Raw genomic sequence first — 27,793 nt, 5'->3', positions numbered from 1 at the left:
GAGACCACCCATCAGTTTTGTCACACTCTACTTTTTACCTGACCAGGGGAGATTGTGCAAGATGGCAAACACCTTTGGGTGGTCAAGACAGGAGGTTCCTCAAATTGTAAGGCAGGAAGCAAAGTAGACAAGGGGCCCATGGCATCCCTCAGTGCGTCGGTGCCATGGAGTCGTGTGGACGAAAGACGAAAACGGATGCTAATGTTTGCATGACACGAGAACGGAGTGTGAATGTGCGTCTCACCACACCAGCTGCTGCTCCTTATATGACGAATGACTGTTTGAAGCGACCTGAATGGCGATTATTTGTTTTCGATATTTTCACTGCCTTACCTGTGCACAGGGCTCGTCATTTTATTAGAATCCATCCATTAATATCCAAGGTACAGGGTCACGGGGGTCTGCTTTTATTAAAATGCATTTGTCTAAACTTTCCAGATCATTCCGTCTCTGTCATCCTGCTACTTTGTGATTCTATAATCAGAGGTGATGGGCGCACCACCATAAACGCATTTTAAAAACGTACGGCCTTTTACATTTTGGACGTCAACTCATTTCTCTCAAAGAAAAGAAAAATGAAACTCATCTTCGGGATAAAAGCGTTAAACCTCTGCAACCCACAGGATGAGACGTGAAAGAATAAATCTGAAGAGCGAAGGCCAGTCGTATCGTGCCGAAGGGAGACAATGCATCTCACCGTCCGAGGAACCGTCAGCGGGCATCAGAGGAGCGCACCCTCCGTGTCGTGTCGGCCGGCGGACGTCAAGAGGTGACCTTCACAAAGACCCCTTGGTCATTCGAGGCGGCTGCCCCGCTGTCATTAATCAGATGCGTTCTCGTCACAAGATTGGGTTTGATCGCTCGACACGGATTTCAAAAGGCATCCATCAGCCTGAAGTGCGCCTGCCAGCTGACAGGGTCGCACCCCTCGCCCTGCACGTCACACACATCCCTTTCTGTCACATTGGGCTTCTTTTGCTCTGCTTTCTATTTTACTTCTCCATGTGAAGTGCGGCCCCCAGATCTCGAGTTCAACGCCCGGCTTCCATAAAGGCCAATCGGAGGAGAGCGACTCGTTAACAAGAAACACGCGGCGCTCCTAGCATTTCAGCAGCCGTCGGCTTCTTCCCCGATATTACTTTTTATTACAACATTACCTCTGCATGGAGACCCTCGTAACATGAAATCTGCAGTAAAACTGAAGCAGGATGTGCCATAAAAGAATAAAGCATTGGGAAATTTTAAGCTTCTATTTGGGAAGGAAGGGGACTCTGATTTAGCAGACCCCTGTAGACCCCTGCTCTATTATTTCTGACTTTATTTCTGTTCTGTTCAAATGCATTTTCACGGACATCAATGGCAATTCAGTTTGCATTTTTTAAATACGTCTGGTTTGTTCCTCCAAGTTTAGAATGTTGCATCCCCCCTGCAAGCTTGGATTAGGACCCCCGTCCCCTGGGTGACTTCAGAAATACGTAGAGTTGATCTTCCTATTAACAATCCTGCGCGAGGACCACCAGGCGCTTCTTCCAGTACTTGAAACTGCACTTGGACAATCGTTTGCCCCTTGGATGATTTCAGTGCCTGCTGCGGGATTTAGATGAGAAGACCCCGCGCCACTGAGAACACCTGGACACGCGATGCCCTGATGGTTGATCAGCCCCTGCATCTCTGGGTCCAACTTGAGAGGAGCCTGCCCAGCAGTTGGCCGAGAGCACGGCGCTACCTGGAGAAGCATAGACATATATAGGTAGGCGCCCAGTCGACAAGATACGTCAGCGCGTCCGCCATATTGCGAGTGGCAAAAGTGCCATTTAAAGTAATAGAGGTAGACGTGGAGACCGGGTTTACTGATGAAAAAACAGTAACGTTTAAAACAGCATCGTTTACATACAACAGATTCTGGTGAATCGTTTACATGCAATTATTTATATCCATTTATACACTAATAACGGCAATTATTAAATAGTAATTATTATTATTGAATAATTCCTCTCATATAAGTCACTTTTCTCGGACTGCCTTCTTCCATCTCTGACACATTTCTAGACTCCGTCCTGTTCTTACCCAGCACAGCACTGAAGTATCAGTTAATGCCTGAGTCACCTCACGTATAGATTACTGTAATGCTATTCTAGCTGGCATCCCATAAAAACGTATCCATCGCTTACAACTTCTTCAAATTCTGCTGCCAGGATGATAACCTGCTGTTGTAAATCCACTGAACACGTCACCCCGATTCTCTCTCGACTTCACTGGCTCGCTGTTCACTACAGAATACGATACTAAATATGTAGATGTGGAGAAGCATAGACATTGAATTACTAGACACCACATGAGCAGCAGCATCGTGCGTCAACGTCGCCGCCATATTGCGAGTGGCACTGCTGTGGCGTGAAGTAATGAATAATGCGCTGCTTGGGATTGGACAAACCGCTGGACGCTCCAAACCAGATCCCCGGGGATTACATTTCATAGGTAAGGCTGAACTCGTGTTTTGGTTCTATTTGTCCATCAGAACATCCTGTTTTATAATCTTAGCACTCAGGGTCACCTTATAATAAAATGAAACAACATTAGTAAAATTAAAACAAGAGAATGATAAATCAAAAAGCAATAATTAGCAAACAAGCAAAGGTAACTGGCAGTAAAATAGAATTCACAATTGGTATGCCAGTTTGAAAAGAGAAGTTTTAAAATGTGTTATTGAGTCGAGCTGACGGATACGAGAGAGAAGAGAATTCAGGAGTTGAGGAGCACCAGGAGAGACGCTCGAGTTCTCATAGCACCGAGTCTGACGTGTGGCACAGAAAGTCGAGGATCTGAGTGAGGAGAGGAGTGCCAGTCTGGAGGAGATCAGCGAGGTGTGGAGGGCTTTGAATGTTCAGAGCGGGATTGTGTGTCGTATTCAGAAGTCGAGAGGGAGCCAGTGACGTCGAGAGAGAATCGGGGTGACGTGTTCAGCGGATTTACAACAGCAGGTTATCATCCTGGCAGCAGAATTTGAAGAAGTTGTAAGCGATGGATACGTTTTTATGGGATGCCAGCTAAAATAGCATTACAGTAATCTATAGGTGAGGTGACTCGGGCATTAACTGATACTTCAGTACTGTGCTGGGTAAGAACAGGATGATGGAAGAAGGCAGTCCGTGAAATGTGACTTATATGAGAGGAACTATTTAATAATAATAATTACTATTTAATAATTGCCATTATTAGTGTATAAATGGATACAAGTAATTGCATGTAAACAATTCACCAAAATCTGTTGTATGTAAACGATATTGTTTTAAACGTTATTGTTTTTCATTATTAAACCCGCTTTCCACGTCTACCTCTATTAGTTTAAATGGCACTTTGCCACTCGCAATATGGCGGACACGCTGACGTATCGTGTCGACTGGCCAACGCGGTGAATGCGCCGTCTATCTATATACGTCTATGGCAGCGACGAGCACCTGTTGAGCTCACATGCGCCCCCTTCAGGTCAACACGGTACTGCCTGCCCCACTCTGTGCCTTCTCACTGCGGTTTGATGTCCGATTAGCGAGACTAAATATGTCAGACATATTCATTAAGGATATTAGCCAGACTGTGGAAAGTCAGGGTGTGTAATAAACGTGTCTGCACACCTTAGATTGGCGACATGCAGAGAGACAGCGACAGGCACGCGCCAACTGCAGCCATCAACCAGCCCCGTGAGTGTGTGAGGAGAGCGCAGTCCGAGGGGAGGTGAGACTCGTCGCTGCCGTCAATTCAGCGATGTTGACTATTAAAATGACCAACAGTACTGGAATCATACAGAAAACCCATTTACAGCACAGACCAGTGGACACGTTGATTTTATGTTATCCTTATTGGTTTTTTTTTTACTTTCCATGATGACAGGCGACGCTCTGCCTCACTTGCCTACCCTGACTGCGCGTCCCTGACTCTCTCTTTTTGGTGAATTCTTTCCTGATTTTCAGCCTTGATTTTCTTTGCTTTTTGCCCCAGTTACATTTTATGTGTTCTCTCGCGTTTAGGGACACAAGTCATGCCCCTGGAGTTTTGCGCCGTACCTTCTGTGGGCATCACCACAGCACCGTGACGTCAGGGCAGTTTTAGGGCAGATGTTAGAGGTCTGGGTTTAACTTTTTAACTTCTTACAACAACACAGACCGACTGACATAACCATCGATTTATGACACACGAGTACAACTCGATAAAGCAGAACGACGCAGTAGAACATGAACACAAACTCCTGGGGTTCGGGGACACGCAGCGAGCACCAATGCCCTATCCACAGTGCTACGTGTTCATGTTTTTAAATGAAAATGATCTCCGCTCACCCAAATACAAGGAAGCACACGAATGGCGCACTGGGCATGAAACATGAAGAGGAGCAGACTGGTGAGGTGAGGTGCCAAGGTCGACCCAGAGCCCGCGGCTCGCTACCCGCTATGAGCCTATGATATGAACTCGTATCTAAACTGTATCTGTACACCGCTGTTTAGACACGACTTCAAATGTGACGACATGCTAAGCAATACAATTTAATGAAAAATAAAAATGTAGAAACACGGCGTACACGTTATCATGTATATATGTCTAAGTGCCTGCACCCTAGTAGCTGCTCAATTACAATTAAATAAATGATAACCGAGGTTATAATGAAAACCTCACACGATTGAAATACTTGACGATAAACTAGAAATGTTCCGTCCTAACGTGAAAAATTCCTAACCTGTGCTTTATAACTTTATTTCATCGTACTAATAATCGCACCTGAAAACCACTAATTATCGCTCACGCCGACGACCAGAGAACAATAAAATGCATAACACATAATCTAAATTAGTATCGAAGAATTTAATTACTAGATATGAGATAAAATAAATTGCAATAATGTATGTGCTAACCCAAATGTAGCGCTATATCGAAACAGAAATCGCTAAAAGGCAGTTTTGACCAATTTCTCGCTGCAGTGTCGGGTATGACAGCTAAAACAACCTGATGACGTAATACGGCATATTATACAGGACGGTAGAAATAATGTTTAGGAGTTTAGAAAATTCATTTTCATATCAAACAGTAACCAGTACATTACATTTATTTCATGAAACGGCCAGCCCATGACCAGACCAGAGTCCGCAGTCCACCGGGCATTGCCCAAATGCCCTAATGGCCAGTCCAGCCCTGCCCGCTAGACATTCATCTGCAGTTTGCTTTTACAAGTGGAGAACAGCAATGATGGAAATGAGGAACACAAATTTAGAAGCACACATGTCAGCAGCGCCATCAGCATTGTAACGGACAGCACGCAGGGAGTGGCATTCCGACCAGGACTGAGCACGGATCCTTACCCAGCTGGCAGGCGAGTATAATGGACGGGTATTTGTGGTATTTTCTTCCCCAAGCACTAGGTGGCAGTGTCCCAGGGTTACTGTAGCTCCACGGATTCCCACAGGGCATGCTGGAAACTAAAGTCCCAGAGGACAGCCCTGTTGGGTTCCATGGGTGCTGCCAGGAGGCACGGAGGGGATTAATGGTCCCGGCTTTATGGGGCTCCACCCTCACCCGGAAGGGCTTCTGACGGACAATCCCGCAATCCCGGAAGTCGACCCGGGTTCTGCATTAAGGAAGCAACTCTGCTTCAGTACGAGGAGTCAGAGTTGGGTGGAAGGAGAGAAGGAAATGGAGACTGAAGAAGTGTAGCATGTTTGGTTTGTGTGTAAAGTATTTACAGTATATAAGAGTGAACCTTGATTTAAATGGGGACTTGCGTCCATGGGGTCCCTCCTCTTCAGTATTTACCTCCTTCCCCTTGGTAATATCTTTTGTAAATATAACATTAGCTTCCAGGGCGGCATGGTGGCGCAGTAGGTAGCACTGCTGTCTCACAGTTAAGAGACCTGCGTGGAGTCTGCATGTCCTGCTCGCGTCTGCGTGGGTTTCCTCCCACAGTCCAAAGACATGCCGGTGAGGTGCATTGGTGACCCTAAATTGTCCCTGGGGTGTGCTTGGTGTGTGTGGGTGTGCTGGCACCCTGCCCGGGGTTTGTTTCCTGCCTGGCTGGGATTGGCTCCAGTGGACCCCCGTGACCCGGTAGTTAGGATATAGCGGGTTGGATAATAGATGGATGGACATTAATTTCCACTGTCATGCTGATGACCCCCAGCTCCATCTCACTAGCAAACCTACGGCTTCCTTTCCACCCTCCTCACTTACTGATTGCATAGCAGAAATCAAATGCGGGTTTTCTTCACATTTTCTTAAATTAAATAACAAGTGACAAGACGGAGGTTCTCCTCATTGGTACAAAATCCACATTATCCAAAACTGATCCTTTGTCCTTTGTTATTGATAATTCCTCTGTCTCCGCAGGTGTCATCCTTGACAGGACTTTATCCTTTCAGTCCCACATCCATAACATCTCCCGGTCTCCATATTTCCACTTACGTAACATTCATTCGCCCCCACGCCACTGCTATCCTCGCTCATAGCCTGGTCACTTCTCGTCTCCATTATTGCAATTCCATCCATCCATCCATCCATTTTCTAACCCGCTGAATCCGAATACAGGGTCACGGGGGTCTGCTGGAGCCAATCCCAGCCAACACAGGGCACAAGGCAGGAACCAATCCCGGGCAGGGTGCCAACCCACCGCAGGACACACACAAACACACCCACACACCAAGCACACACTAGGGCCAATCTAGAATCGCCAATCCACCTAACCTGCATGTCTTTGGATTGTGGGAGGAAACCCACGCAGACACGGGGAGAACATGCAAACTTCACACAGGGAGGACCCGGGAAGCGAACCCAGGTCACCTAACTGCGAGACAGCAGCGCTACCACTGCGCCACCGTGCCGCCTATTGCAATTCCCTTTTCTTTATAAACTTCAACTGGTCCAGAATTCAGCTGCCCACCCACATCATTACTAGAGCCCCCTCTATCCACCACATCACTCCTGTCCTGCAGCAGCTTCAGTGGCATCCAGTTCAGTTCTGAAGTCCATTCTAAATCCTCCTGTTAACTTTGAAGGCTCTCCACGCCTGTCTGACCTCCTCCATGTTGCCATTCCCTGTCGTACCCTCAGATCCTCTGTCGCCTTCGCCCGTCTTACCACCATTCAGTTGCTTTTCAAATCTAAACTTAAAACTCATTTGTTTAAGATGGCTTTGATTACAATTGCTCTGTCTGATTTTAACTTCTCTATTTTACTTTTGTTTATCATCTGTGTTTTTTCTATTGTTTGGTGTCCTTGAGTGTTTAGAAAGGCGCCTACAAATTAATAAAATGTATTATTATTAGTCCATCCATTATCCTAACTAGAGGGTCAAGGGGGGTCTGCTGGAGCCAACACAGGGCGCAAGGCAGGAAACAAACCCCGGGCAGGGCGCCAGCCCACCGCAGGTATTATAATTATTGTTAATTGTTTGCTTGAGATACCAGGATCATTTTTCCGAGATGTCAAGAAATCCAAAAATTTCCCAAAGCATAGAACTGAACATTTATCTTACTGGATACCGTAACGTAGCAAGTCGCCCTTCCAAAGACCATCACAAAGCTGCTGGGGTCTGCGTGTGCACCTCTGGGTGATGTTCGGATTACGGGACATTAGAGATTCAAAGAAGGGGACTGAATTACACGGACAGCTACGATAAAACCAAATCGCAATGCGGTTTACTGAAGTCGTGTCTACTGTACGTTAAACACTTGACACAACGCAGAGCAGAGCAGACGTGCAACAAATCAGCCAACACGAGAAGCACGCGACGCCAATACACTCTTATCATTGTCATCATTGGTGTTGTCGGTTGATGTCGCGTGTTAGGAAGGGTAAGTTACTGTATGTTTCCTCAAGATCTCGAAAAAATCATTAAAAAGGGGGTTTGCCTGTAAGGTACCCCAATACTTTCTCTCTTTATCTGACACCCCTTAACACACACACACACACACACACTCATCAAACAGTATTCAGACACACAATTTAAAACCTGGTTACCCAAGAATCCTGCTGACTGTGCCAAATGTGTTGACGTGTGGGGGTCTGAGGGTGACCCCCTTCTCCCCCTTATGCTCTGTATTATGCAGAACTTCAATAAATGTCCTCAAATCTCTGCCACAGCCCTCAAACGGTAAATCTAAAATCTAGGAATGCATGCAATTAGATTTGATAAAAGAACAGACGCATTTATTTATGTATTACAGATGATAAGCCCAAGAATAATATGAGCTGGGAACCAACAGTAGATGGGGTGTCACACCAACATTGGGCATGAGCTGCCACACCCATTTCACCTAACAAAACCCACACAGACATGGGGAGAACACGCTGGCTCCATGTAGTTGGTGCTTCTACTGGAATTTAAACCCAAGCCTCTGGACCTGAACAGCAAATCTGAAAATAAATAGATGGATATAAATGATAAGTATAATCACTTGCCTCAAAGAACACTTTTATTCTGCTTAAAATGAGGTTAAGGTAAAAAAAAAAAAATGTAAAAACTTGATATAAATGTCACTAACACCCAGCGATAGAGCAGCCTGCCTCTGGGATCAGACCGACTACACCACGGGGCAACTCTGCCATCTGAATGGACTGCAAAGGGAAGCTCTGTGGATGGAGGCAGCAAAACTCGGTCACATTCACAGATGGACGTTCAAATACAACGGGACAAGAGGCACATGACGAGGACCACTGACACTGTCTGACCAGCAAGGGGCACTCATCAATAAGTGACGTGTCCGTGAACGCAGAATGACTGTGAAATAAGGAAGTGCATTGGGGTGGAAAGAACTACACGCTACCTTATGTTTGATTGATTTAAATGCAAGAAAATCACAAGTTCTGATTTGTTGCTTAAGCAAAATCATTTTATAGCGCCTTCCCATTTAGTGACCTGATTTTCAGATAAAGGAACCAAGAGGGAATTACAGATGGGTATCACAAAAAGACTTGGCTGTTTATAGATAGATAGATAGATAGATAGATAGATAGATAGAAGTGAAAGGCACTATATAGATAGATAGATAGATAGATAGATAGATAGATAGATAGATAGATAGATAGATAGATAGATGGATAGATAGATAGATAGATAGATAGATAGATAGAAGTGAAAGGCACTATATAGATAGATAGATAGATAGATAGATAGATAGATAGATAGATAGATAGATGGATAGATAGATAGATAGATAGAAGTGAAAGGCACTATATGATAGATAGATATGAAAGGCACTATATGATAGATAGATAGATAGATAGATAGATAGATAGATAGATAGATAGATAAAGTGAAAGGCACTATATAATAGATAGATAGATAGATAGATAGATAGATAGATATTAAAGGCACTATATGATCGATAGATAGATAGATGAAAGGCACTATATAATAGATAGATAGATAGATAGATAGATAGATAGATAGATAGATAGATAGATAGATAAAGTGAAAGGCACTATATAATAGATAGATAGATAGATAGATAGATAGATAGATAGATAGATAGATAGATAGATAGATAGATAGATAGATGTGAAAGGCACTATATAATAGATAGATAGATAGACAGACCGGAGGTCTCACTTGAGCCCTGACACTTCCATTTATTTTGTGTTTTCCGTCCCTGCAGACATCAGACTCGCCTCGGCCTCCCAAGCTGACGGCGGCCATCGGTTTTGATCTTTGCCTTTCCGTTTAAACTTTGCCTCTTCGATGTCACACAGATTGCCTGTCTGACCCCCCAGTCAGTGCCCCTCGGCCTTCTTCCCCACTGGCTCTTGTGTTTAAGTGTCCACGTCAGTTAAATTCCACACAGGTTGCATTGTGACTTGCTAGTAACATCTAAAGGAAGTCTGAGAAATGCAGATGGAGATCAGTGACACGTAAGTCACGGCCACAAGCACATGTCTACGCTTGGTGGCCTTTGTGCGGTTTTCAAGTGTCCACCGGAATGTTACATTGTCCAGACACATTCTCACGCATCCCTCCAAACTCCATCGTATTACTTGATTTCTTTGCTCCTCATGAGAAAATGGCTTCAGTCCAACAGAGTAATGTGCTGTCGGCGTGTGTTGAAGAGGAGCTGGCAGTGTGTGGCCCGCCTAAGGACAGTGACAGCACATCGTCATCTAATATATTATACACATAGTGCAGCAGCTCTCCAGCTTTTCATTGATTTTCTGAAGACATGTTTTTCATTAGAGGGTCAAGGAGAGATGGTGGATTGCTGAATATATAACAATAAATAATGAGACCAAATGGTGTTTTTATCCCTGGTGTCCGTTTTAATGCTGAGGAGAGCGCCATTGAGTTCTTCACTTAGTCACAGCATTCACAGTTGTTTTTGAAATCAGATCTTTGACCCAAGCTGCTGTTCAGCGCTGATCCAGATGAGCCCCCTGCCCATGCAGCTTTCTCTCAATTCCTTCCTTCCTTCCGTCCTTCCATCCTCCAAACCCACTGATCCAATTCTTTCATCTCTTATTAATCCTGCAGTGCGATTTTGGAGACCCGTCTGCTGCACACCTGCCATGATGGCATTCTCTGGGTGAGTCCTGTCCTGGCTGGTCACTCCCAGCTCCATGCATGTTGTCCCTGAGAATGTTTTTCTTTTTTTTTCCTGGGATTTCAGTTTATTCCCACATTCCACTGCCATGTGCTCAGGTTGATTGATTGCTTCTACCCACTCTGTGCATGAGAATGCCCTGTGAAAGCCTGGCATGGCATCCAGGGTTGACTCCTATCTTATGCCCACTATCTACTCGGACAGATTTTGATTCCCTGTGGCGGAAAAGGAAGGTCCAGAAAATGGTCGGATGTTTATCCATAAGAAGCACATCAATAACTCTGTCTGTGAATTCGTCTCCTGTTCCCCGTCAACTTGCAAGGTCATGAGAATATCGGGCTGTAAATTTATTATTATCATCGTCAGCATACATAAAATGTTTCCCTGCCCACATTTCTTATTTCAGCCAGAAGGTGTCACCAATGGGCAATAAATTAAAGGACAATGAAAATGAGAAGAGCGGCGCACCATGAGCCGTGACAATGACATCACGAGGACACTCTCACCTCTAGTGACGTCTCACACGCCAGCCTCGCTGTCTGCACAAATAGCCACTACAGAGACGGAAAATCAAAAGACAACTGACAAAAGACATTGCAACCAAAAAAGCAATCATCTTCTGGCTGACCTGGTTCTAATTCTGTATTTTATTTATTGTGAATTGAGGTGACAGGTCGACGTCACCAAATAAGATGGCTAATTCCAGTAAGACTCTTCTCTGTGCTGAGAGTCACCACTACAGGGTCCGTCCACTAGAAAACTCAGACCTCCTGTCTGTCCCATGAAAGCAGCCTCATCCTGAAGGTCCGAGTGAATCCAAACGAGCGGCCATCATCTCAATCGCGGGGTGTGCCAACTTAGACGACGAAACCAAACTAGAAAAATCTTATGAGCGCCAACTTAAAAATGAGGACACAACATGCCAGGCAGACACCTGAAGAAAGTGGCGGAGCCTCCGGCCGCATGGCGTTATGTTTAAGCCCGTGCGTGTGCTTTAGTTCCTAATTATGCTCCTTTTGTTCATTTGGTTATTTGCATTTATGTTAATGATGTTACTAAAGTTCATTAATGTATAATTACATTTTTTATTTAGGGTTTGTTTGTGTGGTTGCTCGTTGTGCCTTTTGTGTTGTGGGTGGTTCCCCAAGAGGCGGGGCTGCCTGTCAATCTCTTTTGAATGACTGCCCCCAGCCCCCTAAAGGCTCATGGGAACTGTGCCCAGCTTGAGGTTCATTATATGCGCTCGGCGTTGGTGAGTTCTACGCTTTACATTTAGTGTGTTGTCCTCGGGATTGATTTATTGGCTTTTTAATGTTATACAATTCTGTTTAAGGTTTAGAATTTCTAGATCTTCCCCGTGTCTGCGTGGGTTTCCTCCGGGCGCTCCGGTTTCCTCCCACAATCCAAAGACATGCAGGTTAGGTGGTTTGGCGATTCTAAATTGGCCCTAGTGTGTGCTTGGTGTGTGGGTGTGTTTGTGTGTGTCCTGCGGTGGGTTGGCACCCTGCCCAGGGTTGGTTCCTGCCTTGTGCCCAGTGTTGGCTGGGATTGGCTCCAGCAGACCCCCGTGACCCTGTATTTGGATTCAGCGGGTTAGAAAATGGATGGATGGATTTCTAGATCTTGTATTGGGACCCGGTAGTTGAGGACTGCATTTTAGAGAACAGTGCTTTTCTTCATTTTTTTGAGCTTTTGTACTTTATATATATATATATATATTTTTTTGTAGCATATCTTTTATTTTATAAAGTTTCTTTGTTGCCAGAGGTTTACGATGACCCTCCTCTTTGTGGAGCTTTCTCTTTATATTTTGTTTTGCCAGCTCCCCATTTTTGGGCCTGTGCCAGCTGAAGCCAGCAGTTAGTATTTGGAGCCTGGCTGGACTAAGTGAGCCTCTACTGGGGCAGACCAGTGAAGATCCTGGCCTGCTTCTTGATTAAATATCGGAGGCCTCGCTCCACTCACAGACAGCACTGTGGAGGAAACACAAAACGCTGCACGTCCATAGCGCCAGGAAAAGGAAGCAGCTTAGCAAAACCTGATCTGGCCACCTCGCCTTTACCCAAGATGTTGGCATCAGACAAAGCCCGACCAAGAGTTTCCATTTTGTTTTGGTGTGTTGACTACTGATGGATGTCTACTAATAATGAAACCGTTAGATGGCGGAGTCTTTCCTTTGTGGGTCTGGAGCTTATCGTGTAATCCCAATGCATATTATTGCTGCGTGATTGATGACGTATGTGCGATGTACGCGTTTACAATAGCAAAGCGATTCGATTGTGTGTGATGTCCTGTACATACTGTCGGACTTGTTCGCGCAGCGTGGCACACGACAAAGATATCCGTGAGGAAGACTATAATAAAAAACGGCGCAGCATCCACCAGCATTCAGCCCTGCGCGAGTAACCGACTTTGTCTGACGCTTCCTAAGAGCTCGTTGCTTACGTTTATGTGATTTTATAGCGCGAGTCCACACACCAGGCAGTCAACTGAAGGCCAAGTCACTTGACACGACTTATCCAATGATTTTCAGTCGTGGCCTTCATTTACATTTCGTCCGCGGAGACTTTTCAGATGGTTCAGAAGGCTTTCGGGGGACGATACCAGTGAGTGGCGAAACATCAAATCAGCCAGGTGTCTCAGCCCACCTACAGCCCACCTTTGACTTTTGATTTTTCTGAAAACTAAAATCATCTTTGAAAGGGAAGAGATATCAGAGTGTCGATGAGAGTCAGGAAAATACGACGAGGCAGCCGATGGCGAGTCCAACAAGAGAGGAAGAGACGCTGGGAGAATTGTGTGGAGGTCCCAAGGTGCCTGCTTTGAAGGGGACCGAGGCGTCACTGTCCTGGGTACAATGCTTGACAATGCAACGTATTTCTACAAGAAATATGTCTGACAGTAGTATTCACACAAATGAGAAATGATTTCTCTCACTGGATTTCACTTTCATGAAACAACTAATTTTTTAATTCTCGTGGATACTCGTCTTTGGTGCAGCGGGTAGCACTGCTGCCTTGCAGTTAGGAGACTCGGGTCCTCCCTGTGTGGAGTTTGCATGTCCTCCCCGTGTCTGCGTGGGTTTCCTCACACAGTCCAAAGACATGCAGGTTAGGTGGATTGGCGATCATAAATTGTCCCTAATGTGTGTGTGTGTGCCCTGCGGTGGGCTGGCGCCCTGCCCGGGGTTTGTTTCCTGCCTTGTTCCCTGTGCTGGCTGGGATTGGCTCCAGCAGACCCCCGTGACCCTGTAGTTAGGATATAGCGTGTTGGATAATGGATGGGTGGATGGATATTACATGGCTGGATACTTCCCGGACAGCCCTCGCATAGTGCAGGACAAGCTCATCCCAAAATTTAGAAGCAGAAAGAAACTAAAAAAGTAAATAAGGAGCTTAAAGGTAAGCAGCAAAAGGTCCAATCAGCAGCCTATGGCGTATAAGACGAGTAAGGGCAGTGCGAACCTTTGGGCATACGAGGGCATCTGTTCAAATGGGCATTAGGAAGGCTAAAAGGCAGCTGGGGAGAAACATTATGGAAAAGGTGTAAGATGACCCAAAGAAATCCTCTGAATGTCAGTCAGTCATCGTCCAACTCGCTATATCCTAACTACAGGGTCACGGGGGTCTGCTGGAGCCAATCCCAGCCAACACAGGGCGCAAGGCAGGAAACAAACCGCAGGCAAGGTGCCAGGCCACTGCAGTCCTCTGAATGTTTTACTAGTAAAAGAACAGCCAAGGAGGAGATGAAGAGAAATGCTGAGTGAGAAGACACAGTGCAGGCCGTGAAATAACAAAAGCTCTGGACTTGCACTTCATAACCTCCCAAAAGTAACAGGGACTACTAAAGCCAATGTCACATCACGCGACTTCTCTAGCAATTATAATCCGTAGCTCTTATCCCCAGCAGGCACGAGGGTGGCTGGAAGGCAAGGAGGTCATCAAAAAAAAAAACGCGATGAGGGTCAGAAGCAGGAGGACATCAACAGGAACCTCAGCCAGGATTCATGAGAAAAAACTGAAGCCCCCATCCAGGGGGTAAGCACACCCCCTGGATGACCTTTCACCCCATCATGTTGTGACTGACAGACTGACCGCTCAAGACACGCCCCCTCTAGGACAGCCATCTAGCAACAGGAAACAACAATTGCACTGTAAGAATGGCGGTGATACCACACCCTAAATAGTAGGTGGAAATTGAAACTTTAATTCACAAAGAAATGAACCAGACGGATAATTTAGGGGTATAAAATCCCCCAACAGAAACAAACGATGTTCAAAATAGGGGTGTCTGACCGCAGCCTTCATTTACATAATCTTAGTGAGCTGGAGGGAGTTGGCAGCGAGCGTCTGTGAAGGTGATTTCTTATCGTGGCACGTGACTCACTCCGACTGGTCCGCGGCTCGCTGCCGTCAGACAGGTTTGATTTTGTCTTTAGTCGGAGGTGCGGAGGGGCAGGCTGTCTGAGCAGGAGAGCTGACAGCCAATCACAGCTCATACAATGCGCAGAACGTAGCGCTGAGGAATAAGGAGCATCTGAAACGTAAGAGAAACCCGTCTGTCTGATGTCTCGTGTTTTACTCACTAAAACAGAATGGAAATAAGAAGTGAAGGTTGCGAATGGTGCAGCACACTATGGGCTCTCAGACAAAGGGGTCCGCACACGACTGGCGCCCATCCTGGTAATTATAACACGGGCTGTGAAGATCAGTCTGTTAAGCTGACACGGCACAGCGACGAGATCGATGAATGTGATTAGGAAATTTGACACACCTCACGACAAAAAGGTGCGTAATGTGATAAGGAGGCTTAAGGAGGTGCCGAGTGGTTTGGAAATCGTAGAGAGAGAAGCGTCGCTTGGATTAAACAGGCTGAGGCTGAACAAGTCACCAGGACCAGATACCTTCAATCAGGTTAGTGAGGGCAGGGAGAAACTCTCAACCTGTTGTGGCAGACGACCGGGGACCTGGAGAAGGGAAGGACCGGGAGAGGGGCAACATCTACTCCGGGGTTAGGGTTAGGGCAGCCACCCTGGATTACGGATGGAGAGATTGGAAGCTCAACCCTGTCGGGGTCTGTGGCCACCGCCAGGGGGGCACCTGGACCATCTCAGAGCCCTGGATTGGCAGCACTTCTGCCACACCTGGAAGTGCTGCAAGAACATCAACAGGGAGCACCTGGAGCGCATAAAAGGGGCCGCCTCACTCCGTTGGGAGAGCCGGAGTCGGGAGGAGTGGAGGCGGCAGAAGAGAAAGAAAAAGCGAGTCAAAGAAAGGGCTGTGAATGTTGTTGTTGGTTTGGGCTCTGCTTGGTGTTGTGTGTGTGAAGGACATTGTGAGTTGGTGTCTGTCGGGGTCGAGGCTGATCTTTCCACACTGGAGTTTGAAAATCTCTGCACACTGAGAGAATGAAAAGGGAGAGCGGGAAGATCCAAGTAACTACAGGCCAGTAAGCTTATTAATGGAGGGAATTATAGAGGAAAAGACGGAGCAGCGAATGTCTAGAACAGGAGTTTTAGGGAGCTGTCAGCACGGGTTCAGACGTGGAGGTCGTGTTTCATTAAAAGGCTGGAATTCTATGAGAAAGCCACGAATATCAGAGAGATGCGTATGTGATGCACCTTGTGGGACCTTGCCCCACCGGGACGCCTGGATCAGGGAAGGACCGGGAAGGGGGGCAATATTTTCCCTGGGCACAAGAGGGCAGCCCTTCTGATTTCCATCCAGGGCCACGGAAAACGGAGCTGGGAAGCGCAACCCCGTGGGGGTCCGTGGTCCAACCAAGGGGCTGCCTGGATGGTTCCTGAGCTCTCGAGGATAGCACTTCCGCCACAAGACCATCATGAGCACCTGGAGCCCATCCGGGACAGCCGCCTCACTCCCTTCGAAGAGCCGGAGTCGGGAGGAGAAAGACGGAGCTTGCGAGGGAGGCGTGGAGGCGGCTGGAAGAGAGGATTAAAGGACTGAGGAGTCGTGAGTGTGCGGAGCCCATTGTTTAATAATAAACGGTGTGTCTTGAACTGCACTGTCATGTCTGTCTGTGGCCGGGCTACCAATTACAACCTGAATGTTCAGAAGGATTTCACGTCACAGATCAGCCATCAAACTAAACAAAGCGGGAATTGAAGGTGTGGTGTGTAGATGGGTACAAAAATTGGCTCAAACACAGGAGGCACGGGCTTAGCCTTATAAGAATTAGGATGACATTAAGAGTGGTGACCAGCAGGGGTCAGTGCCGGGCCACTGCTGCTATTTTTAATATCAATAAATGATTTGGATGGGAATACAAGTAACAAGCTGGTCAAGTCTGCAGAAGATACCATGGAGAATGGAGAATGGAGAATCAGCTATAGGGACTTGGACAGCATGTAGGCCTGGGCAGATCTGTGGACGATGAAATGTCCTGGAAGTGAATGTAAAGTACTACACACTGAAAGGAAAAATGTTAGACCTGAATACACAAAAACTTGAAACTACTGAGAAGAACTTAGACGTTGTAGTGGACTCGCCACCATCTACGTCCAGACAGCACACAGAGGTAATGAAGGAAGCATGTCAGGTTATACTGTATAGCTCCATGATGAGCGTGAAGTCAAAGGAGGTTATGTTAAGCTTTATAACACACCAGTGAGGCCTCATCTGGAGTACTGGGTGCAGTTTTGGTCTTCAGGATACAAAAAGGACATAACAGCACAAGAGAAGGTCCAGAGAAGAGCGACTAGGCTGATTCAGGACTTAAGGACACCCTGAGGACACACAGAAGGAGCTGAACCTTTTCATTTGAAGCAAGCGGAGATTAAGTGGGGACATGACTGAAGTGTTTATAATTATAAAGGGAATTAGTCCTGAGGGTCCAACTTTGTTACTTTCACCACAGCTGGACACTTAAGGGCACAAATGTTAGGAATTAATGACCACACCGTGTTGTGTAGAGCAGGACATCAGGGCCGTGCACATCTCGAATGGATGTAATTTTGGAAACTTTAGATGCCAGGATGGATGAGCTTCTTGGGCGGAATGGCCTGTCCTTGTCACAACTTCTCTAATGTTCTAATCGAGGGTGGCTTGGTGTTAGCACTGCGTCCTCACAGCAAGGTGACTGCATGGAGTCTGCATGTTGTCTCCGTGTCCTCATGGATTTGCTCCCACAGTCCAAAGACATGCAGGGTTAGGTGGACTGGCGATGCTAAACTGGCCCCCTGGCGCACGGGTGTGTGTGTTCACTTTGTGACTGGCATGACAAGCCGTTTGGGGTTTCCTCTTGCCTTGTGCCCAGTGCTTGCAGATCCAACTGTCCTGCTCTGAATATGCAGGTCAAATGGATGGATGGATGGATGGATGCTGCAGGGTTTTGCTCAGCTAGTTGCCAGCTACTGCTAGGAGAAGCTGAGGGACCTCACAACTACTAACAATGCAGAGACCAGGAGTAGGACGTCTTTTTGGTGATTTTGCTTATTGGATTACTTTGTACTTTTAATAGAAATTAATTGCACACATTGGAATGAGAAACCTTATTCATGAGTTTGTGTTCTGTCATATTTTATATATTCTGTATACTTGTTAACACATATGTGGTGGCGAGACAACTAAAAAGAGGCATAAAATGTTCTTTGAGCCATAAATGCTTCGACAGCTTTAATCAGAAATTGTGTTGAAACAAAAACCTGCAGCCATTGCTGATTTTGCAGACCCCCCAGTTTAGAAGATGAATGGAGGCGTAAATCTGCTTTTATGAAGTAAGTAGGGAAATTAAAGGATGGACGTGCAGCACATACAATCTATCTGTCTATCTATCTATCTATCATATAGTGCCTTTCACTCTATCTATCTATCTATCTATCTATCTATCTATCTATCTATTATATAGTGCCTTTCCAATCTATCCATCTATCTATCTATCTATCTATCTATCATATAGTGCCTTTCATATCTATCTATCTATCTATCTATTATATAGTGCCTTTCAAATCTATCTATCTATCAATTATATAGTGCCTTTCAAATCTATCTATCTGTCTATCAATCTATTGTATAGTGCCTTTCAAATCTATCTATCTATCTATCTATCTATCTATCTATCTATCTATCTATCTATCTATCTATCTATCTATCTATCCCTGCCTACTATGCTAAATTCTATCTATCTATCTCTCTGTAGCCTGCCGGTTTTCGTATAAATAGCCGCCTAGTAATTCGCCCCCCGAGTTTTCGGCACTTTGTCTGTCAGTGTAAATTAAAGCAAACCCCGAGTGCCCACCGCGCCTCGCAATCAGCGCGGTTGTCGTCTGTCTGGCCCGGTCCTCATAGCGAATTTACGAGTAGACGCGGTTAGTCTTTGGAAGGCTGGCCTTCGAGTCACAGCAAACGTCACAAAGTGTCGACAGGTCCGATTGTAAACTCAGAAGTGTTTTATATCCAACGTGCCCTAAAACGATGTCAGACAGAGCGGCCCGGTAAAAAGAAATGCACACTTTTTTTTGCGCGCGCATGCGTATCTGTGCGTGTTCGCAAAGGGCCACTTGCCGTCACAGGACCCTAGGGGGGCGCGCACCCAGAACGTCCCGGTGGCAGATCCTCGCCCGACTGTATTTGTGTTGTGTAATTTGAAAGCGGCACGAGTGCTGAACTTCTCCCCCATTGCCAGCTCTTTATATAAAGCACCCTAACCCCTCATATCCATCCATCCACTTTGTATATCCGCCTGGTTTTCTTGAGCAGGGTCGCGGGGGGCTGGAGCCTATCCGAGCAATCCCAATGCATATTATTGTTGCGTGATTGATGACGTATGTGCGATGTACGCGTTTACAATAGCGAAGAGATTCGATTGTGTGTGTTGTCCTGTACATACTGTCGGACTTGTTCGCGCAGCGTGGCCCATGACAAAGATATCCGCGAGGAAGACTATAATAAAAAACGGCGCAGCATCCACCAGCATTCAGCCCTGCGCGAGTAACCGACTTTGTCTGACGCTTCCTATGAGCCCGTAACTTACTTTTATATGATTTTATAGCGCGAGTCCACACACCAGGCAATCAACTGAAGGCCAAGTCACTTGACGCGACTTATCCAATGATTTTCAGTCGTGGCCTTCATTTACATAATAAGCTCGACGGAGGCAGTCGGCGGCGCGCTCCGGTGATGCCGATCGTCAAATGTGACATGCAGTACATTCTTAAATAATAAAAGTACCAGAGCGGGTCTTCAGAGCGATGCCATAGGGAATACATTTTTGTTTCCTCAAAAGTCCATTCCACATGAAGGTTCCAGAAAGAATCTTTATTTATTTAGATGTGTAACTGGCTCTTTAGAGTAAATAAATAACCGTGACAGATTTGTGAAATACCAATGGCTCGCGATTTTAAAATGTCTCTTACTTGATACAATAACTCAGGCTGAATTCACGCTCTCTTAAACCGTTAGTGACCGGCTAGGTAGCCCACCATACATTAAATAATTCAGTTTTTCTTTACATAGAATTTTATTCAAACCACAAAGAACCAACTCCATAGGCAGAGAACACGTCCCCAAAACGGAACGTCAACGTTTAATGGGGAGCCACACAAACCAGTAAAGGACTACAAAGTGCCATTAAAGAACCAGGAGGTTTAAGAGCGTGCGTGCCCAGCGCCTGAGACCAACTAGTCGGGCTCGGATAAAATTGAACAGGTTTGATACTCTCGTTGGGCGGAGGGGTGGGCTTTACATGCAAAGTGACAAACAAATGAACCAATGAGTGTACAAAGCATAGAATGTAGCGATGCGGAATCAAGAACACGTCAGATTTGAACCTCACAAATCATCTACCTGATGTTTCGTATTTTACATATCATAGCAACGGAACAAAATAAATAAATGGCAGAGATTGCTGCTGAACCCGCAGCAACTGTTAAACGTTTGACGTCTACGTCAGACAGCAAGCACACTATTGGCTGTCAGAATAAAGGGGCGGGCACAACTATGGTGGAAGTTTGGCGCCAAGTCCGCAAATGTGACAGACTGCGATCGTGTGGTTTGACCTGGTGCAGTGACTGTGATCTGCAAATCTGACCTACCCCATGGCAAAAAGTGGCATAATGTGACGTCCCCGTTAAGGCCAGGTCACGTTATGTGACTGTTTTGCCATCTTCAGTCGTAGCCTTTATTTATATAATCTCAGCGAGTTGGTGACAGTTGGCGGCGAGTCGTGTTCTCTGACATCCAGAGAGCCTCAGTCCACGCAGTTGGCAGCTCGCCCCTCAAGCAGGTTTGGTTTTGTCTTTAGTTGTAGAGAGCAGACAAGCAATGAATGAGTGCAGTGCAGGGAATACAGCAGCCAGGAACAATTAAGGGACTCGGATCTTTCGGATCTCCCAGACAGAAGGGGGTGCTCATTTGTGTAATGTCTTGTGTTTTAGGTGCTGCAGGATGAAATAAAAAGAGAAATGATGTAGCCGAACTCCCGGTACCTGTTAACCCTTCATTCAGCGCTGGCTTTGTCAGGCAGCACTTCAGTTAAAGCACAACTACACCTAAGCAGGCGCATTGTTAGCTTAAGCGGTTATCAGGGGCTTAGACCCCCCCAACTGTTTTTGACACTAGTCCAACATGGAGGAATGGAAGAAGAATGGTGGGCAGGGTGGGGGAAATGATGGGGTTTCTTATGAGTTGTACATGTAAGTGGGCACAGGCTGGTTCTTGAAGACCAGGGATGGATGCCCCCCTCCAACAAACCCACTCAGGTAAAATAGGTGTGCCCCCCGATTTTCAGTCATTTAAACTGACACAGTGCAGTGACAACATCAGCGCCTGCAGTCGGCGAGTCTGACATACCCCACGACTAGGAGTCCCATGATGTGCCCCACATGCTTACTGCTCAGGACAAGCAAATTAACCGACCCAGGGGGGTAAAAGGCACCCTAAATATAAGAACGGCCCTTCAACTTGTCTGGTCAGTACAAAGCAAATAAAACATCAGCACTTTGAATGGCACACTCTGATTTAACATGGGTTGGCCCAATGGCCCAATGCCTTGTCAGGCATAGGAAGGTATTTGGAGAGCCCAGGGGTCCTTAGACTTGGGGTTCATCTCGGCCCCCAGTTAGAAGATACTAAGTAGCAACTGATTTGGCATATTTGCGGTTTTCCATTTCAGTAGACAGAAGTGCCCAACAGCTCCCAGGGGTCTATGGACCAAAACCCCACGTCCCTCATAAGTCATTTCTGCAGGAGACGGTCACTCAGTGCCACCCACCATCATCCCCCAATTTAGTCCATGAGACTCGTGCTGTTGGCTCAGCATGGGTAGTCAGACCACCATAACAATCTCACAAAACCAGCGGGTTCAATGGGCACTCACGCCTGCTGGACTTCTGTCAATTGACGGGACCCCCGGATTCAACGGGCACTTTCTTAAAACTGAGTGACGGCAGAAGATCAAACTTCAGTTACAAAGGGCCTTCTCCAACTGAACCACATCGGTGCTACATTCAACTCTTACAATGATTCTCCAAAAGAACCACCCAGATGAAGGTTCTAGAAAGAACCTTTACGTTGTAACGTCCATCAATCATCCAAGCCGCTATATCCTAACTGCAGGGTCACGGGTGCCAATCCCAGCCAACACAGGGCGCAAGGCAGGAAACAAACCCCGGGCAGAACACGCAAACTGCACGCAGGGAGGACCCGGGAAGCGAGCCGGCAGCCGCGCTACCCACTGCGCCACCGTGCCGCCCCGTTTTAATAAGTTTGATAAATAAATACGGAGAGATGAGAACACGTATGTGAAATCCGAACGCGTCTTTGGTTTTTAGGGGGGACTTCTGCTGCCGGCGCATGCGCAGTTCAGGTTGTCTCTGTCCCTTCTCATCCCGCCAACTGCACAGTCAAAATTTCGGTTCTGTCCTCATTTTAGAAACTTTTTCAAAGCCCTAATGGCCCATTTACTGTGCAAAGACCGCTGCAAAGAATGAAATGGTTCTTTGTCTAAAGAGACCCCTCAGAACCGACACGTTTCGAGAGTGTAAAACAGTTCGTATCACGCAATAAGCTGCACTCCCTGCTTGTGAGTGACTCCCAGACAAAGGCCGATGTCCGCCGCGCCTTCTTCTTCTTTTCTTTTCTTTTAGGATGTGCGTTGCCCGGTCGTTTATCTGCCCGGAGGTCGTTACTGATGTTTCGCTGTCATTTGCATCGATCGGCCGTCTGAAGGCTGAGGGCCGTCTCAGCTGACCTTGGAGTGCCCACACCATGCAGGTAAAGTGTCGTCACCAGAACTGGCAACTTGTGTCGCGGGGGTCTCACAAATTAGAACTACATTTACTGTGCCCGCCGTGCAGGGGTCTCCTCCCTTTGAATGGCCGTCGCTTGATGTTTTCTTATCTTCGTGTTAATTCATAATGGACTGATGATTACCTGCAATGAATCACCGGGACATGGAGTTGAAGAAGAAATCGCGACATCCTTGAAATTTCGAAGGAGCAGGTATGGGTCATTGGGACAGCGAGCGAGCGACAAACGAGCAACAAAGGGACTGAATGGCCTCCTCTCCTTTTGTCAGATCTCTTGTGTTCTTTGTGCTGCTTTCATTTTGTGTACCGATTTGAGTCGCCGCGCTTTGGGGCTTTTCGGAATTCGAGCTCAGGGCATTCGCTTTACTTGGGCTTCTGCTCGACCCCGCGGTCTCCGACTTCCTCAAGCAGTCAAAAGTAGCGCCATACACGTTAACCGTAATGGTCAGTTTCGGGACGGCCTGCAGTGGGCTTCTGTCGTGCCACTCCGCGACCCTGCCAAGGTGGATGTGGCCATCAATTATGCAACGTATGACACGCCACAGGGGCATTTCTAGAGTGTTGTGCAGGGCGTGTGACAATCAATCAATAAGTAAAAAAATAAAAGTTTCGAGTATATTTTTCAGAAAGTGTTTCTTATATAACTTCTTATATATCTTGTATGGGAAAAATGTATATAAAAATCTAAAGTCTGATTATATATAAAATTATTCCTGAAAATATAAAAGGTAGAATATGTAAAGTCAAAGCCTGAATATATACAAGTCAGAATATATAAAGGCAAAATATAAAGTCAAAGCCTGAATATACACAACGTCTTAATATATAAAGTTACAATTCTTATTAATTCAGAATCTAAATACAGTATATAAAGGCACTCCTGAATATATAAAGTAAAAGTCGGAATATATAAAGTCAACGCCTGAACACGTGTGCATTCAGGAATAACTTCATATATTCTGACTTTTACTTTATATATTCACGAGTGACATTATACAGTATATGTGTGGCATGGTGGCGCAGCTGCCTCGCACTTAGGAGACCCGGGCTGCATGTTCCCCCCGTGTCTGCAGTCCGAAGACATACTACATTGGCGATTCTAAATTGTCCCTGTTGTGTGCCCTGCGGTGGGCTGGCGCCCTGCCCGGGGGTTGTTTCCTGCCTTGCGCCCTGTGCTGGCTGGGATTGGCCCCGGTGACCCTGCGTTAGGATATAGCGGACATTATATATTTAGATTTTGACTTTATTTATTCAGAAATGTTTGCCACCCCGCATATACATAAATGTATCCCAGCGCTCCGTGTCTTCACTGAATGCCGGGGTGGAGCGCCGTGACGAGTTCGAAGGTAAAATCAAAGCACAGATTTCTCCAAAGGACTCGAGAGCGGTTTTAGTGCGCAGCACGCAGACACGAATTTGTTTCAATTGGAGAGCAAAGTCGTTTGAAGCGGAGTAACATAAACGCAGCCCAGCACTATTTGTCCATTCAATGACCATTGAACAAGGAGAGGAAAACAGAAACAAACTAAAAAGTATCGCACCTTCCTCGGAATGAAAAGACATTTCAAACACAAGCAGTTAAAGAGTAATAAAGGAGAATCAGAATACCTGCGTCCGCCGCACCTCGTAATTAGCATTTGGCTGTCACGTGACTCACCACTTTTCAGATGCAGTTGGCTTCTTTTCTTTCTTTCTTTTTTTTAGTTGGAGCGCAGGGAGGCGAAGTGACCTGCTCAGAGTCACACTGTGGTGTCAGTAGCGCAATTTGAACCGACAGCCTCAGGGTCTGAAGTCCCACGCCTTAACCACACAGCCTGTCCGCACTGAACTGACGGGTTTCCCATGGCAGGCTGCTAATTCTGCCACATTTTTGAAATCACGGTGGCGCAGTGGTTAAGCGACTGTATGGGAGATTCGGCGTCCCGTGTTCAAATCTCCTGCATTGTGCGCCCATTTCCTCCGTGTCACAGTGTCACAGTGGTCTTTACTCCCATCGCCGAGGACATGTTGATAAGCCGTTGAATCCCAGCAGGGCCGACTGCAGGGATCAGCTAAGGGTTACGTGAGTTCGTTAAAGGCGATTCGTAAATAAATAAATAAATTAACATTGAGCATTTCAAAGTCTTGCGGAATGTGTGCGTATAAATCAAATACGAAAACATGAACTGTTTCGTAACGATGAAAGGAACGCTTTAGTTTCCACTCGTCACACTTTCAACATAAAAATTGTTTTCCGATGTGCGCCAACGTTGCCGGGAGAGGCTGGACATCAACATGAGCCCGAAATGGAGAAGCCAAATAATGGATGGATCTTAATAGGATATAATAAGTATAGATCTGTTAAAAAGGCCAGGGTTTTAAATGGTTTTTGTAATATTAAAGCCAGGAGTAGTTTAGCGTATCGTAGAATAAAAGGAACTAAAACTTACACAAAAGAAAGAAAGAAAGAAAGAAAGAAAGAAAGAAAGAAAGAAAGAAAGAAAGGCTATATATCGTCTCTCATTTTCAGTTATAAGAAAACTATACGAAGAAAGAAAGAAAGAAAGAAAGAAAGAAAGAAAGAAAAAAAAGGGCCATATTGCGCCCTTCATTTTCAGAATTGAGAAAATTGCCCCATAAGAAAGCAGTTTTATATAGCGCCTTTTATTTTCCATGGTAAGAAAATGGCTCTAAAAAGGACCATATAGCGCTTTTCATCTCCAGAAACAGCAAAGCTGTACTAAACGTAAAGAATGGCCATATAGCGCCGTTCAGTTCTGGCGATGAGATATTTGCACTTACAGAAAGATCAATATAGCGCCTTTCATTTCCAGCCATGGAAAATCGCACTTAAAGAAAGTCAGGGCGCGTTGCGTTGTCAGCTAAAGCACAGATAATGGAAGTACTTCACATCTAAAAAGCCCCCCTGGTAGAATGACAATATAAAGACGTTCTCGTGCCCACGGCCATTGCTTTAACGTTCCCCATTTCTTGGCGATGTTTGCTTTACCTACCTAGCGGCAGCACAATGAAGAACGGCAGCCAGCAGAGGATGAACATTCCCACCACGATCCCCAGCGTCTTGGCGGCCTTCTTCTCCCTGGAAAACTTGAGGAGTTTGACCGACAACGAGCTCCTGGCGTGGTGGCCTCGGCATTTATTGACGCCCCCGAGGTCGTCCTGCGTGGCTTTGTAATGGATTCGCAGCGTGAACTCCTTGGAGTCCGATCTCTCCTTCATCACCCCTGCTTCCAGGTTCCGCGTAGTCCGTTTGGCCACGATGTACACCCGGCAGTACATGGCGATGATCACAATGAGGGGGATGTAGAAAGAGCCCAGGGAGGAGAAGAGCGCGTAGAAGGGCTCCTCGGTGATGTTGCACTCCGTCTCGTCGGCCGGGGCCGGCTCCTTCCATCCCAGCAGTGGTCCGATGGAGATGACCATGGACAGAATCCAGACCCCGAGCAGCGCCAGCAGCGCCTTCTTCCCCGTCACGATGCTGGGGTACTGGAGCGAGTAGCGCACTCCGATGTATCTGTCGATGGAGATGACGCACAGGCTCATTATGGAGGCAGTGCAGCACAGGACGTCCACCGCAGCCCAGATGTCACAAAATATTCTGCCAAACACCCAGTAATCAATGATCTCCCTGGTGGCGGACACCGGCAGCACGGTGGTGCTGAGCAGCAGGTCCGCGATGGCCAGATTGATGATGAAGTAGTTAGTCGGGGTCTGCAGGTGCCTGTTGCACGCCACGGAAAGGATCACCAAAATGTTGCCAACGATAGCAAAGAGGATGAAAGCGCCGAGGATGAGCCCCACCGTGGCAGCTCTGGTGATGTCCAAGGATGGGAGCGGCTCTTGTTCGGAGGTCCCATTGGAAGTGTTCGAGGCGAGCTCCTGGTACAGTGGCACAAGGCGTGCAAATGATTCGTTACACCCCAGATCCAAAGCACCATTACTGTCTAAACACATTTTGGAAGTTGAGTTCCTCCATAGCAGACCGTGGGATTTCCGCACAAACGTATACCTTTAACAAACCAGCTTCTCGGCCACTTTGTCGAGCGGGCGACGGCAACTTAGAGGCGAACACAAAATAACAAAAACGAATACCAGAGAACCCGAACCGGGCTTGTAAACGGAGCAAGGAGATTAAGGACCCTTCTGTCTCTGATGATAACCGAAGAAGTGGGCAAAAAGTTTCATTCTGTTCTTTGACCCCCCCAATCGTGGTATTCATGTGTGAGTCTCGGCGACTGGGGTCCCACAGAAGAGCAGCTCTCCGCTTAAGCGCAGCGCTCTGCGGCGGGGCAGCCGTGTGAATGGAGCCGGGAGAGTTTGTGCCGCGTCGGGATCGCGCAGCCCCCACCGCGCGCGCGCCCGCGCCCCCGCGTGCGGACACGGCTACTCTTAAAGGAGCCGCGCGCAATTCAGCAGGCGATCACTTCGTAGCTCGAGCACCCGCACAATACCGCAATACCAACGGATTACACCATGAAAGACAAAGCATGCATAAATAAATAAATACACAAATAAATAAACACATACATACATACATACGCGGGTATTAAGGTGTTTAATTTAAATCCAAGCACAGTTCAAATTTAAAACCTGACCCGGACTTTAACATGGGCGAGCTTCGATTCGATTAGTGACGTAGCTTGTTGACAAAGTCAGGGCTGGATTAAGGACAGCGGTGGCCCCTGAACTATGCACGACATTTTTGGGGTCGTACCTACAGAAAATACTTGGAGTGCGCCACGTATCAATATGAAAGTCTCAGACTCGAGCAAAGTAAAGTAAATGACGACCACCAAGTCTCAGCTTTAAAATGAATGACAACAATCCGGCGATTAGATAAAATATGGGCTTACTCTCCGAGACCCAATATGCTTTACCAAATCTTATCTCTTGAATTAGCCACTGCAGCACGGATGACAAGTCACCGTCACAAAGCAAAGTCTGAAAAGTCGTCTGTCGC

The 27,793-nt window shown here is 46.5% G+C and overlaps 1 protein-coding gene across 1 annotated transcript in view; it reads right to left on the bottom strand.

The window, feature by feature from the left end:
* The window catches only part of LOC120542810 (alpha-1B adrenergic receptor-like), a 42,906-nt gene extending 15,784 nt beyond the window's left edge, over positions 1-27,122 (bottom strand). The window contains exon 1 of the mRNA XM_039775483.1: positions 25,827-27,122. Coding sequence (XP_039631417.1) covers positions 25,827-26,787 — 961 coding nt within the window. The 5' untranslated portion in view covers positions 26,788-27,122. The remainder of the gene's footprint in view (positions 1-25,826) is intronic.
* Positions 27,123-27,793: the final 671 nt, after the last annotated feature.

This window comes from Polypterus senegalus, chromosome 13, assembly GCF_016835505.1.
Source record: "Polypterus senegalus isolate Bchr_013 chromosome 13, ASM1683550v1, whole genome shotgun sequence".
Lineage (NCBI taxonomy): Eukaryota > Metazoa > Chordata > Cladistia > Polypteriformes > Polypteridae > Polypterus > Polypterus senegalus.
Note: the sequence above shows the minus strand (reverse complement) of the source record. Positions and strands in the feature narration are given on the sequence as shown.